This window comes from Arvicola amphibius, chromosome X (assembly GCF_903992535.2).
Source record: "Arvicola amphibius chromosome X, mArvAmp1.2, whole genome shotgun sequence".
NCBI classification, from domain to species: Eukaryota; Metazoa; Chordata; class Mammalia; order Rodentia; family Cricetidae; genus Arvicola; species Arvicola amphibius.
This window is the reverse complement of record NC_052065.1, coordinates 121,065,643-121,080,103: the sequence shown is the minus strand read 5'-3', so window position 1 is coordinate 121,080,103 and position 14,461 is coordinate 121,065,643. Positions and strand designations below refer to the sequence as shown.

The window sequence follows — 14,461 nt, the reverse complement described above, 5'->3', positions numbered from 1 at the left end:
TGCTTGTGTCCCATCTTTCTGGAGAGAGAGCTCATAACTTCAGTCATCTTCTAAACTGGCACAGTCCAACTCTGATCACCGTCTGTTTTCAATCACTGAAGCTATGGACCACATGCACATCTTATTTTTAATAGAAAGAGGGTAAAAAAGAAAGCAGGTAACTTCCAAGGATTGGTGAAGGGGCCTAAAATATCATTTCTTTTGTCTTTAGGACCAAGTTGTAGTGTAGAAGGGGGAAGGTTAACCCAAGTGGTAACACAGCTGGAAGCAAGAGGTGTGGGAGGAATCAAGCAATATTTGATTCCAAACACAAATCAACTCAAGTCCACATTTCAGCTTCTGCATATTATCAATTCATCTTTATTTCTGAATATCACAAACTCCAATTAGGATACTTTAAAAATATTCTTTTGCATGCATTTAACAAATCCAGCAGAAAACAGGTATCCAGTTTACCTGCATTGAACTATGAAGTTTTACCTGAAGAGCCAATAAACATATTTAAATGCAATGGTACAGGTGAGAACAGAAACCTTCAAGACGTTAGTCTGATGGCATCCTACCCCTATGCACATGTTGATGTAACACTACTACTGACCCTGAAGCACAGGCAAATAGAGACACAGGGCTCTCCCTAAAAAGCAAGTGGAAAGGGTTAGATCTCATCATCATCATCACTACTGAGGGCAAAGCTGCTGTCTGTGTATGGAGACCCGTCTTCCTTCACATTCCCCACAGTCCCTCTCTCATCAGAATCATCAAACAACTTCTCATTATAACCTTCTTCGTCATCAAAAAACTTGTCATTAGAAGTATCTTCAAATAGCTTGTCATTGGTATCTTCATCTTTCTTTACATCCGTGTCTTCTTCCTCGTCCTTTTCATCGGAGTCATCGAAGAGCTTCTCATCTGCGTCATCTTCTTCCTCGTTGTCATCAGCATCCCCATAATCCTCGTCTGCTCCTAAGTAATCATCATCGTCAGACTCATCCTCAAAAACCCTTTCATATACGACTGCTTGCTCTTCGTCTTCCTCCTCCTTTTCATCCAAGTCTTCATCAAACTCTCTCTCAGAGCCTTCCTCGGCTAACACTCTCTCAGAGCCTTCTTCAAATTCTGATCTGTCACTATCATTTTCTTCTGATTCTTTCTCAACGTTTTCAAGGGACTCCTTGTCAGAGGCATCCTGGTCGAAAGCTTTTTTAACACCATTTTCTTCTAAGTCTTCATCAAAGCCATCTTCAGACTGCTTCTCTAAGCAGTCTTCCTCAGATGCTGAGTCATCCTCTTCTGACTCGTTCTTGAGGCTGTCTGCCCCTTCAGACTCTCTGCTGTCTTCAGACCCTTCGGCAAGGCCATTCTTTTCATAATTATCTTTGCCTTTCTTCTTAGATTCTCTTTCAGGACCACGCCCTTGAGACTCCTTTTTAGGATTACTCTCTTCAAGCTCGCTCTCAGAGAGGGCTTCTTCACTCTCTCTCTTGGCGCAGCCCTCTTCCCGCTCTCTCTCAGGGTCATCTTCATCAGAGCCACTTTCTTTAGCATCTTTTTCAGAAGCATTTCCTTCAAATTCTCCTCCATCTTCTGCCTTTTCAAACTTATTTTCATCGATAGTTTCTCCAAATGCCATTCCAGTTGTAGCTTCCTGAGCACCTGTGTTAGGCATGCTCAGATGCTCTGAAAAATGCCTTCCTCTGGAAGGCCCTGCCATTTCTGAAGCACAGACGGAATCCATGCGCTGGAGGCCTCTGTTGGCCTCAGGAGCATTGAGGAATGCCTCCCAGCCTCTCAACCTTTCCTCTCTTTCTCTTGATGTCTCCTCTACCTGCACACAAACAGGGACTAAGGTTAAGATGAGTGTTAGGCAAAAAGAAGCAACAGCTTCTCTGGGCATTGCTAATACTGACACAAGTACCGTGGTTCTGTAAAGCAGCGCTTCTAAATCTAAACACTTCCTTACTCTGGTCTCCAAAACTATATACCTTGATTACACAACCTTATATCCGGGTAACCTTAGAAACGTCATATAAATATATGCAAATACCCAAGGACTGCTGAAATGGTTCATTTCCTAAAACATTACTATTGGAGTTCTGACCACTCTCTGTAATAAGGGAGATAAGGAATACTTTAGTTTATTCTGTTCTTTTCTTATCATTCTGAGTAAACCTCAAAATTTCAGACTGACAAACTGGGAAGTGATAAGTTTTTCTCTATCTGCCAATGTAAAACATTATTTACAAGATGTATTATACAAAACAGATTAAGCAAAGCCCAAAGTAGATCTGCAGCTGACAGTGCAGCAGTTCCTGCACCCTTGACAGCTGCAGGATTTACCTGGTAATCAGTAGTCCCATCCCAGGCTTGAGCAGTGATTTGACGGCCACCAAACCACCTTCCATCAAGAGTCTGAATACAATAATCAGCCTCCTCTGGTTCCCTGAAGGACACAGAGGCCACACCATCTGGGTGCCTCTAAAAAGACAAGAAGAAGGACTGAATGACAAGATTAAAAATCAGATCCACATTTCATAAGACATGTAAAGAGTAGTATTCTCCTGACACTCTGAAGTAAAAAAACTTCTGAAATCTTTCTTCCCTTTTATTCCAGCCAGTGGTCAACTGCTTCTTTAGCTTCATCTTGTCTAGCAAGAACCAGCAGTGTCTGCAAATGTTTGTTAACAATACTACCCAAGAGGTAAGACCCTGAGATTGTTAAGAGTGTCATCTCGAAGGTCAGATGTGCCCTGGGATTAAATCCTGCCTGTTAGGAGCTGAACGAGCACTGAGCAAGGGCTGCCGCATGAAAAGATGTGGCCTCCTCATCTGTACAGCTAGTAGCTACCTACTTCAAAGGGATTCTGAGGATTAAGCAACATGAACTGTAAAGTCCCTTGCAGCACACCAGCAATCCACTGCAAGACAAGGTACCTTTCCTCACATAAGTACTTTCTATCAGTTTCTGAAGTACAGAGAAAACTAAACATGAGGTTTTCTCCTCGACTATGATCAGGTGAGTAATCCAGAGAAAGGCAAGAACTTTAAGGAAACTCATGTTCCATACATTTTCTTCTAGTTAGTCTTTAAGAGTCAGAAAGAAGGGAAATAAGCTCAGCAAATCAAAACAATCCAAGACTTGCTTTGTAAACCATGTTCACTCAACTACTGCTGACAGACAGCAGGCCTGCGATACAAAAACACTTATCTAAACTCTAGGGCAATCCAAGTCACCTCCTCAGCCTGGAAGATGTCAGGACTGACTGATATAAGCCATGAACTTACATCAAACAGAAGGAGCTTCCTAATCTGTCCAAACTTGGAACATTCTACTCGAAGGTCTTCTCTGATCTCATTCAGCACCAATGGATCATCCTGCAAAAACAAAGGGGATTAAAATGGAGTTTCCTCCTTCTTTATAATTTAAGAACCAAATTTATTACTGTGACAAGTTAATATATGCAAAACAGTGCTCTGCTTAATGTTAGGTGCATTTGTCTTCAGACCACAGTAATAAATGAAGAAACTCAAAACAAAATTAAGTTAGATGATTTCACTCAGTGCTAAAAGTTTAGTCTACTCAGAGTGAGAGAGAGGAAATGGACAAGCACGGCAAAGAGGAGGATAGTAGCAAAAGAAAAGTAGAGACTTGTACATATGTGTATTTCTTAAAGCACACAGTAAAATATTCTTGTTGCTTTTCCACATATGTGCTAAAAACAAACAAGCACTGAAGCACTGCTGGTACCGGTGGTCTCTAGTTCAGGACTCTCCTCCCAGAACTCTGGAAGGATTCAAGACTCCCAATAAAGATGAACACAACTCTAACCTTTAGGGCATGAAAAGGGGCAGGAAGGAACACCTCACCTCTGCTCGACAATAGCCTAATTCTTCCCTTCTCCAAGTCTCTTTCACCTAGTAAGCTACACATGGAACTTTCTGATCTAAACTTTACACTAAGATGGTGAACAATAGCCATGTATGGTTCCTGGACAAGTCCTTATAATTAATTTCCCTAGCTACATCTTGTTTTACCAAGGCTATTGAAATAATAGGCTTACATGTAGCTTCTCACATTCTACACTTCTATTGGACTGTGCTGATGTGCACAAAAAGAAATTTCCCTTCATGTTGGAGTTGTGAGTCTTCATTTCTTGATATTCAACCTTTCCTGGCAGAATATTTTTAGTTAAGGTTTCAAACTCAACACTGAACCCATCTAAAGTTACATTACAAAATTATCCTTCATTATTTACCCTAATATCAGAGAGTATTTTTAGGTATATAACTTCTAACATTACTCAAGTATTTGGAATAAAAATACACCATCCTTCCAAATATAAGTTTTCTTCTGATACCTTGGGGTAAATCCAACAATGTTGGGTTTTTTTTCCTCTAAAGAGCTTACTGTTGGTGTCTGTTCTTTAGGTTCATAATCAGTCTTCAGTCAAACTAAACAATCCTTAAAATTCCTCTTTAACCCTTCTATCAGGAGTTATATAATACACTAGGCTATGCCTGGAATCCCAGCTCATGGGAAATGGCAGAAGAATTTAAGTTTGAAGCCAACCTGAGCTAGTAAATGCCTGTCTACAAAACAAAAACTAAGGGAATTATAGAACATCTATTCCAGGATCATCCAGCACTTCCAGTGATTACAGAGTTGTTTCATGTATTTGTGTTACCGAACATAGTAGTTACTACATATGTCTAGCAAAACTAAAAGGATGAATCTTAACTACTTTTAATAATAATTTGTGGTGGCTTTTAGATTGTGCAGATCTAGATTGATGTGATTTGAGGTCCAGGTTCAGAACCCTGAACAAAAAAGCAAGACAACTGCCATCATTCTTGTCAACAGGCTCGCACCATTGGGTATGGAGATAAGGCTGAACCGTCTATTTTAAGGCCCTTGCTAAGGGGCTAAACTAAAACAATCATTTTAACACTGCTGACAACGTGAACAAAAAGAACAAGATTAAACACAGACTGCAACTAGAATGTTTCCAAATCGGAATTTTTACATTAAGAACATTTTCTTCCTTTGTGTCCAAAATGTTATCATTAATTCCAGAACCAGCCAGAGAAAACAATAGTTGTCGACACCAGAGGCACAAGGCAGTGTTAGCTATTTTATTTGCTGGTTTGGGGATTTTACATGGATATTAATATTCATTAAAGAACTTGGTGAAAATGTGGTCCTAAAAAACAACCTCCACTATAAATATCAGATTTATTTCTTTAAGGATCAAATTTCTATTAACACCAAGTTTTCAGATACAACTGGTATTCTCCATCAAAATCAGCTGATGCTTACTGAACTGTACTACAAATCCAAGCTGTTCCCATCAATCTTTGAGTTCAGATAGCAAGCAGCTGTGATTTTGGCCACAGTATGAATATTAACTGTCTTATCCAGGATATAATCAAAAGAACACTGGGATAAACACAGGGAGTTCCAAATCCAGGTTCTTTGTTTTATTTTCCTATCCAACCCATGACTACAGGAATATGCCTTGACAAAGATGGAGCATGGTAGGCTTTGGACCCTCCTGTAAAAAACATACCAGAATTTTTAGATGTTAAAAAACCATTTCCTACCTCAAAATCTGTGGGGTGAAACATATTTTTGATGATGACAACTCGCTCATGTCGCATCCGGGATGGTCCAGCTCTCCTCTCAGGTCTCCAATCCAACTGCCTAATGTAACAAAAAAGTAACAGTGAACTAAAACCTGGGTCCAGATTTGTAAGAGAAAAAAAAGGATGAATATAATCCTTTAGTGCAAGCTTAATGATAGTCATTTTCTGATTCTAACACAGTTCCACAGAACTTTCTGAAGTCATCAGCTGGACACCAAATACTTGGCCATACAGAACACTACTACAGGACACCACGGTACTGACTTACATCCTATACCTGGCTTTCCCATTTACTTTAAATTATCTCTCAAGTACTATATTTAATACCTTTCACAATGTAAATGCTATGTAAGGAGCTGTCATGCTATACTGTATAGACACTGATGATAAGAAAAAATTGGTATGTGTTTGATACAATAAGTTCACAGATAAAGAACCATGTATATGAATGGCTGATTGTACTTTGGAACCAAAAACCATTTTAAATTTGTATGTAATTTATAACAGCAAAGAACACACTGAAAAGACTACTGTATAATAATTAGTATACTATATATTGCACTGAATAGTATATTATTACTGGCTCTTTGCTATAATCTTATATTTTCCTGATACTGTTTGTAAAATCTGACATGTTTAACTAAACCTGTAAAACACATGGAACCACACACAGAAAATTTGATGATCATTTTATCATGAGTTTAAGCATAATGCTAGAATTTCAGTATAATGCACTGGTGATAGTATTTATCATTTTGACTAATTTCCTAAAATTAGCATATATCAAAATATGCTTAAAATCAAATTACTAGGAATGGAATGTGACACTTTATACACATACACATATCTACACAACTATACAGTAAATGCAGTGAGAAACCCTTCATCACTCCCAACCTTTACTAACAAATTTGTATAAACAAATATAGCTCCTGGCAATTTATTTCAATCCACTCTGAAAGAGAAGTCATGGTTCTGGAATATAAGCTTCAATTCCTCATTCCATGTTCAATACTAAGCTCAATTAAGTTCCCTTTTACATCATAAATGATCACCTCCAAAATTAAGTTCTTCATTTACTGAGGAGGGACTGGAAGCTGCAAGGATGAGGGACAGGAAGTGTGGAAAGAGGTGATGGAGGGAAGATGAAGTTCAATGATGACACTGATCCTGAGTCCATCACTCATCACTTTGTTTTTAAATAAAGAAGCCTAGAACCCAGTTAAAAGAAATCATCCTAGAAAAAGTAAACCCTCCTCACCACTACCAAATCAGTCCAGGGGAGAGATTGCTTGGCGATCCCTGATCTAATGAAATTCTTTTAGAATAATCTGTAGACGTGTTTGATGTAACAAAACTAAGTAGCTAATACCAAAAATATGCTTTAAAATATGTATATGAAACTTTTCAGAAAAGAAGAAAATAATACAAACTTCTGTTGCAGAGACAGTTTCTTCTTATAATCTTTACACTTCTTCTTCTTTTTTGAGGCATCATATTCGCCCTTCAGCTGGAACTTTGCCACCTCGACATGCAATTTGTAGCCTCTAATTTCATCTTCATCCAAAAGTTTTAATGCAAGTTCCACAGATTCTTTCTTTATAATGGCAAATAAAATAGTCAGTAAAGTTGAGCACTAAAATAAAACTTGAGATCTTGAGATAAACAATTTGTTTGGGGATAAAGAATCCTAACCTATAAATCAGGAAAGTTTGTGTTCAAAACACAGCTATACTTCAAACACCTGTGTTAACTTAGGCATGTGACTAGTTCTCTGAACACCAACTTCTCCATCTGTAAAAAGCTAAAATAATATCTTCATCACAGAGTTTCCGACAAAATTAGATAAAAGAGTATATTAGGGTATGGCATACAGTAGATGTTAAGTAATTTATATTATTGGATTATTTTTGTCTCCAGGAGACCAAATTTCCTGTCTGCAGAATGGGAGGATCTGAATAATTTCTGTGGAATATTCCAGTTTTGAAACTCTGGAACATTTACTTAACAGTAGATGATTCAAGGAACTGGAACTAATACAGCCAAACCTTAATGCTCAGTTTTATCAAACTAAAATGTAGGTCTGTAATAACATACTGAGTAGAAGATAATTATTTAATGGCTAATATATTCAATGCATTTATGGATTCTAGGTCCTACTCAAACAGAGTCAAAGATTTAAAGGTGCGAGGGAAGCACAAAAGGACCACTGACCTCAGCTGCTCAAATCAAATATGGATCCTGGAGTAATTAACTTTATTTTCTAAAGTGCAATTTACTGGCTTAACAATATGTTACTTTTGTTAGCCCTAAGTTTTATATAAAAGTGTTTCACTAAGCAATATATTTCTTTAAAAATCCTATCATGGAGCTGAAGAGATAGCTCAACAGTTAAGAGCCCTCGCTGCTTTTTTGCAGAGAAGTCAAGTTCAGTTTCTAGGAGCCATAGTGGGTGGCTCACAATGATCTATAATTCCAGTTCCATGGGATACAACATCTTCTTCTGGCCTCTGCAGGCAACAGCACTCATGTGTATATAAATTCATGAACACACGCACACACACATGCACACTTAAGTGAAAGAAAGTAATTTTTTTAATAAGCATTCGATCAACACCCACCTCTTTGAAAACTTTACTTCATAGATTTTTAGTCATCTTTGAGCTGGTAAAATTCTCAAATATTACATATCAACACACAAAACTGTCATGGTTGTGTTAGTGTCCACTAACCCATCTTGCTTAAAAAAAACAGATTAAAAGCTGATAATCCCAAACCTTTCCGGCTCAAGTCTACTGTCTTCTGACCCCATTGTATACTGTCCCCTAACTACACACCTAGGATATTTGTATTATTACATTATCTTTTTTACTTTAATCTGTAGTTATTTTCATGTTCTATGAAAAATTCCTATGTCATAATTGGGGCCATTTGTTTTATGCCAAGCAACAATGAAGAATGCACGCTCCTAAGGTGACCAGTATTCCAGTAATGATAATTTTCTTTCACAATAAGCAACCCCTGTACAATTTACAGTAACAAGAGCACAGAAATTCTGAAAATTTCCATTTGAGTTCTCTTCTGTGGTGTTGAAATCTGTAAGTAAAATTCACTATCTTCTTTCCAGTCTAACTTGAAGTTAGGAAATTCTCTCTGTAAAGAGCCGGTAAGTAAATAGTTTAAGTTTGGAGGGTCAGAGGTTGATGTTACTGAGAAACACAAAAGCAGCCACACATAAAGGCGTTGGTAAGCATGCTTGTGTTCTGACAAAATTTTATTTGCAAAAATAGGTGGCAGGCTAGACTTTGCTAAACCCCATTCCAATTCATTCTAATGTGCAAATAATGTCATTGGCATGTTTTCCTTCTCAGATTTTTAAACAGCTGATTACATAAATCAATAATGAGATCTTTACAGTGAAACTTTTTTGGAGTTCAGAAAAGCCCCCCGATCACATATTGACATAACATTTTGACCCTGCAGCAAACAGTTTCTTAAAACAAGCAAATAACTCTAGTGTTACTGACTTTTGGATTTTACTCTGTCTTACTTAATACTCCTTTGTGTTATGTACTTGCACCCTTAGTCAAATATACTGTATAGAAGCAGTAATTTATATATATTAAAAATTTGATACGGTATGACCATCACCTATAATACACTCACAGTCTGAAATTTCAGTTTTCTTTCTATTCTGTTTTAGACGGTTCTTGGGTTAGGTTAGCATCTATAAATGATTCCAGCCCTGGCTCCTGAGTTAAAATTGGGGAGACAAGAGATGTATTTGACCACATACCAACCTTTAGATAGCAGCAAAGCCCATCTCCTTTAAGATTTCCTTGATTATCTTTGTAAAGCTTGACCTTAAATTCTTCTGTCTGAGGATCTCTCATAATAATGCCAAATTTGGACATAAGCTGTATGAATTCATCCACTGTGATGTCTGGAGGCAGACCTGCAATTTCAGAGAATAATTTTCAAGCATGTAATGAAGATAAAAGTTATTTAGCATTTTACCAACAAGAAACCTACAACGTAGGTAAGAGTAAAGCTGATTTGTGTAAATGGGTGCAAAAAGTTACTATCTGTAAATCTGAATATCATTCATATTTTATATATTAAAATGCATCACAGTTATGTTATGCTAAGCTTCACTACATCTGAACAGATAAATTGATGTAAATCATCTAAGGCAGGCATACAGAAGAGCATGGAAAATTACATAATTTCTCTTTGTTCTGTACTAAGTAAATTCCTAGTTAACATCAACAGCTGAACAACTCTAAAAATTAGAAATCACTTAGCACAAAGTCTCAACACTAAGTGTTTCCAGCCTTAAAGCTGCATTAAAAAGGGATAAATACCTGACACATATACATTTGTATTTCTGTCTTCTTCAACATGGAACCATCCTAAAAATCAAAATGAAATAAATAAAATACTTGTAAGAAACAAGAATCACATCATAAAATCTTGGCAGTTTCTTAAAACTTTTAGAAGGGTCTCTTATATTTAAGAAGACTAAGATTAATTCAAATCACTTCCCACTTTCAAAATATATAAACTTTTTGACTGAGAATTAGTCTCTGAAAATAAGACTATCTCAAATCTTAATGACTTTAAGCCTATTTTAAAGTGAAAACTCACATTACCATTCCTTCAATGCTAATGTAATCCTCCAAAATGTAAAATGTACTATTCACACATTTTCCTATTTCATTTTTAAACGTGGGTTCTGCAAAACAGAACCACTTGCCTGAATCGGCCTTTCTCTTTTCTCCCCTCTTTTTGGAGTCAGTGGCTTCCGGGATTTCTCTTTGTGGAGGTTCTTCTGCAGTCTTCATGTTGGTGTCCTGGACATTTGCGGTAGAACTAGATGCGCCGTCACTAGAAAAGCCGTAATTAGCCTGATACGTAGCAATGAAATCTTCGGTGATCTAAATGGGTTAAGTCAGCACACATGAAAACATGGTTACTTCACTTGTTATATGGCTGTACATTCAATAATCTAAGACTTACACCACTGTTTATGCCAGGGTAGCTGTAATAAAATATAATGTGAGAAGTCCCGTATATCAAAACTGTGTAATATGATAAAAGACAGACGAAAATACTCAGATTGCCAACACAAAAAAGTATGATAATTTTAAGTGACGCCAGTACCTTTTCTACTTGTTTTTATAAATTATTACTTCTCTACAGTATAGTTGACTAAAGTGGCCAATACATAAAACAAAAGAAGTACCAAATAGTGAGACAGAGGAAAACCAAAAGTCAACCAGAAATCTAATCGTAGAATCCACTTTTGGGTTCACAGATGCACAAAAACACATATGAACATTAAGATTTTTAAGTTTATGAAAGAAGCTGGCAACTGTGCTACAACACAAAATGCCCATTTTAGGTTGAGCACTAATTCATATTAGTGCTTAGTGGCGGAACAAAATGAAAGACAAGCCCAATACACACCCATTGTCCTGGCTTTGCAGGGGAAAGCACTATTGCAGAAAGGCCGAATGAAGTTATTGATGAGTTATGTCTATCACTTCAAACCCAAAGTTTGAGGAACTATGGTTTTCAACTACAAGAGATAGTTACCAAGTGATTGCTTGCTGGACTACTAAAAGCACTTAGACGGTAGAAGAAACCACATCTACATTCAAGTTGGCACTGTGAGTTCAGAAGCAGGATAGTAAATTTGAACAGTTTGGGGAGCTTGAGATAATGCACACGTAGAAAATCAGAACGAAGAGCAGAAATAACTTTTAAACTAACAATCTGTCTACGCAATGGAGTTCTGTGTAGTTGGCTCTCGCGTCATTTTTAATACTGATGGGCTAAGACTAGCAGGGAACTTTCAGCACACAACTTCCACGCCAGGCGTAGCACCAGCTCTTTCATCAGCAATTCCCAAGTACTCAAAAGAAACGTTGAGACCTCTCCCAACCGTTTTCCGTGCTGTCCTGGTTATATTCCTGTGGTTACTAGATGCGCTGGAACAAAATTCCGTAGAAAAATAAAGCAAGATGCGAGAAAAGTTTATTCAATGGAGTGAGGTAAAAGGCTGCTTCCCCCCACCCCCACCCAACAAGCTCCATTCTGTCCACAGCACGTTCACTAAACACCTCACAGAAGTTTGGCGATACAGGATAAAACTGTTACTAAGGTGTTTTCCTTGGTGTTTTTCCTCGTTGCAATAAAAAGCAGTCATCAATAGAATAACCAACTGTGACCTTCACAAAAAAATTAATAAGGCATAAAAAAAAACTATTTAAGGCACCACCCTAAGATTTACTTTCCTTTATACTTCGGTACTGCAATAGACTCGACAAATCGAAGAGCCATCAACAACCAGTTCAAGGACCTAGTAGTTCAGCAGAGCAAACTAAGAGAGGTGTCCCGCAAGGGTGTCCAGGGAACCCCACTGCCCCGCTCCAGAGTGGCACTCAAGCGACTCTTTCGTACCTTAGGAAACCAAGCCTTCTTATCAAGGTCCCACTCGTAGGGAGTGTCATCGGGCGGCTGTCCCAAAGAATCGGTTTCTCCAGACGGGTCATTCTGGGTGTCACCGTCCTTGGGGTCTCCGTACAATTCTTGCAGTCGCAACTGCTCATCAAACTCGTCGTTCCCGCTTAAGTTGTTGCCACTCATGTTTCTGACCTGGTCCCAGCACTGCTCAGAGAAGTGAAGAGGCCAAGACGACTCTGGAGAGGAGCAGAGAATGGGAGGTCGGCAGTGCTCAGAACGTGCGGTGCAGCCCCCTGGCCCGCCTCCCCGCAGCGCCCCAGCAATCCCCGGGAAGCCAGAGTCGCACCGCCCAGGCTCCGCCCTCCCGCCCGCCCCCCACGCGCGCGCGCAAGCGCCTTGAGGCTGCAAGCGCAGGCGCGGCCACCCACCTGGCGGGCTCGGCGGGGCCTTGACGCCACCGCACGGGCCAGGGTGAGGCGGAAGCGCGCAGGCGCGCTGTCACTGCAGCCGCGGGCTCCGGAGGCACTCCAGCTTCCTCCCGCCACAACAGGAAATTACTGGAGCACGAAGTCCCCCCGCTCAGGCTGATGCAGTCGCCATTATCCGCGCGCAGCGACGTAGCGGGTCGCGCCGGCACGCCCCCGCCCCCTCTGGCGTCAAACGACCGCGACGCCTGCGAGAGCCAGGGGCGGGGCTCCGAAGGTGCGCGGCCGCCCCTTGTCCTTTCGGGAACGCCCCAAGGAGCCGCGACGACGCATCCTACAGAAATCCGTGACATCTCAGGAACCCTGGACTCGGTGGGGTCCTCTGCTGTTCGGACGACGCGATAGCCTGAAAAAAGACGCGGGACTCTTCCAGCAGAGCTGGCGCTGATTGGGCTTTGCGGCAGCCGCCATCTTGGGGAGGTGGGTGGGACTGTGGGACAATTTTCTCCGGCTTCGCGAAAGCCATGCGCTTTGCTCACGCAGATCTCCGCCCCTACGAATGAACCAAGTATTCATTTATTTTTAAATTCTTGTTCTTGGGTCCACATGGCTTTTGTTTATCATAGTAACCCAGACACGTAACTTGCTGTTTGGGGGTCTGGTGAGGAGTGAGTGAATGAGTGAACGAACGAGGGGCGGAAGGTTCCATCACTTCCTAATCTCACCCCCTTTTTATGCATCTGGTACCACCTTCAGGTTGCAGTTGGTGAGGGTAGCATTTGCCTACAACATACTGCAAGGGATCAGAGATGCCCAAGCCTGGCTGGCACTTGAAGCTTGACTGTTAACATTCCCATGTACAGATAAATACCACCTGGACCATGTGGCTCCGTTTCTTCGCGTGTTAGAAAGACAGCCCACTAACTGCTCTAAACAGAACTTTTCCCCCAAAATATTTTATGCATTGCAAAAGTGAGGGATTCCTCACTTTAAAAGGGGGGGGGGGGCAGGTATTTACTGAACTATTAATTGCCAGGTACTGAGGGAGGTTCTGGGACAGGCAGTCAGGAAGACAGGCACAGATCAAGGGAGAGACTCAATTATGATTTGGCGAACAATAATAGAAGTACCAGATACTGAACAGCGATTATTTTGTTTTAAAGCATCCTTTTATACTAAAAAACTAGAAAATCCTAAAGAACTCTTTTTTGCATGTGGATTACATATATCAACAACATTTGTTGCTGTTAACTATGCGTGTACAATTTTAAGTCATTAGAGGTAGCAATTAATTCTGTATTGTGGGGGCCAGCCATGATAAGCTAAGTCTGGGCAAGTCACCCAAAGGAAGTTCTTTACTTCCAGCCATTACCACCTGGGACTCTGGCCATCAGTGAATTGAAGTGGAGTCTGAAGTCTCAATAGTTTATCCAGAGACAACGCCTGGCTGCAGGAGGAACCACAGGCCAGGCCGAAGATTGCCCGACCCCCACCCAAAAGCAGACCATTCAAAGAAAATGCCTGGCATTCCGAGAGCTGTAGATAGAGACACCTGCCAGCGCACCTCAACAGGACACCCCTAGACAAATGTCAGCCAGTTAGGGAACCTAAACCTCAGAGCCCCTCACCCGCACCTCTACTACTTTAAAAACCCTATTCTAACTGAGCTCGGGGCTCTCCGGATATACCAATACGCTGGGCATGCCGAGAGACCGAGTTTGCAAACTTGATTAAAATAAAGGCTCTTTGTTTTTACATATAGTACTCGGTCTCCTTTGTTGGCTTTTGTGGAGACCCCACAGATTTGAGCATAACATATGTGTAAACATCTATATTATTTTTATTTATTTTATTTTTGAGACAGGGTTTTCTCTGTAGCTTTGGAACCTGCCCTGGAACAAGCTCTACATAGACCAGGCTGGCCTTGA

The 14,461-nt window shown here is 40.1% G+C and overlaps 1 protein-coding gene across 2 annotated transcripts; it reads right to left on the bottom strand.

Annotated features, from left to right (window-relative positions):
• Nucleotides 1-330: 330 nt before the first annotated feature.
• Htatsf1 (HIV-1 Tat specific factor 1) lies at nt 331-12,742 on the bottom strand. 2 transcript variants are annotated; one of them, XM_038317364.1, is made up of 10 exons: nt 12,537-12,742; nt 12,106-12,344; nt 10,397-10,577; nt 10,005-10,052; nt 9,441-9,595; nt 7,074-7,237; nt 5,599-5,698; nt 3,283-3,372; nt 2,338-2,475; nt 331-1,825 (listed from the first exon to the last, which is right to left on the bottom strand). In XM_038317364.1, exons 2-10 carry the CDS (start codon nt 12,289-12,291, stop codon nt 656-658), a joined length of 2,232 nt encoding a protein of 743 aa, XP_038173292.1. In that variant the 5' UTR covers nt 12,292-12,344; nt 12,537-12,742; the 3' UTR covers nt 331-655. The 2 variants fall into 2 exon arrangements, with proteins under 2 accessions (XP_038173292.1, XP_038173293.1); XM_038317365.1 differs by lacking the exon at nt 12,537-12,742 and having other exon boundaries at nt 12,106-12,430.
• Nucleotides 12,743-14,461: the final 1,719 nt, after the last annotated feature.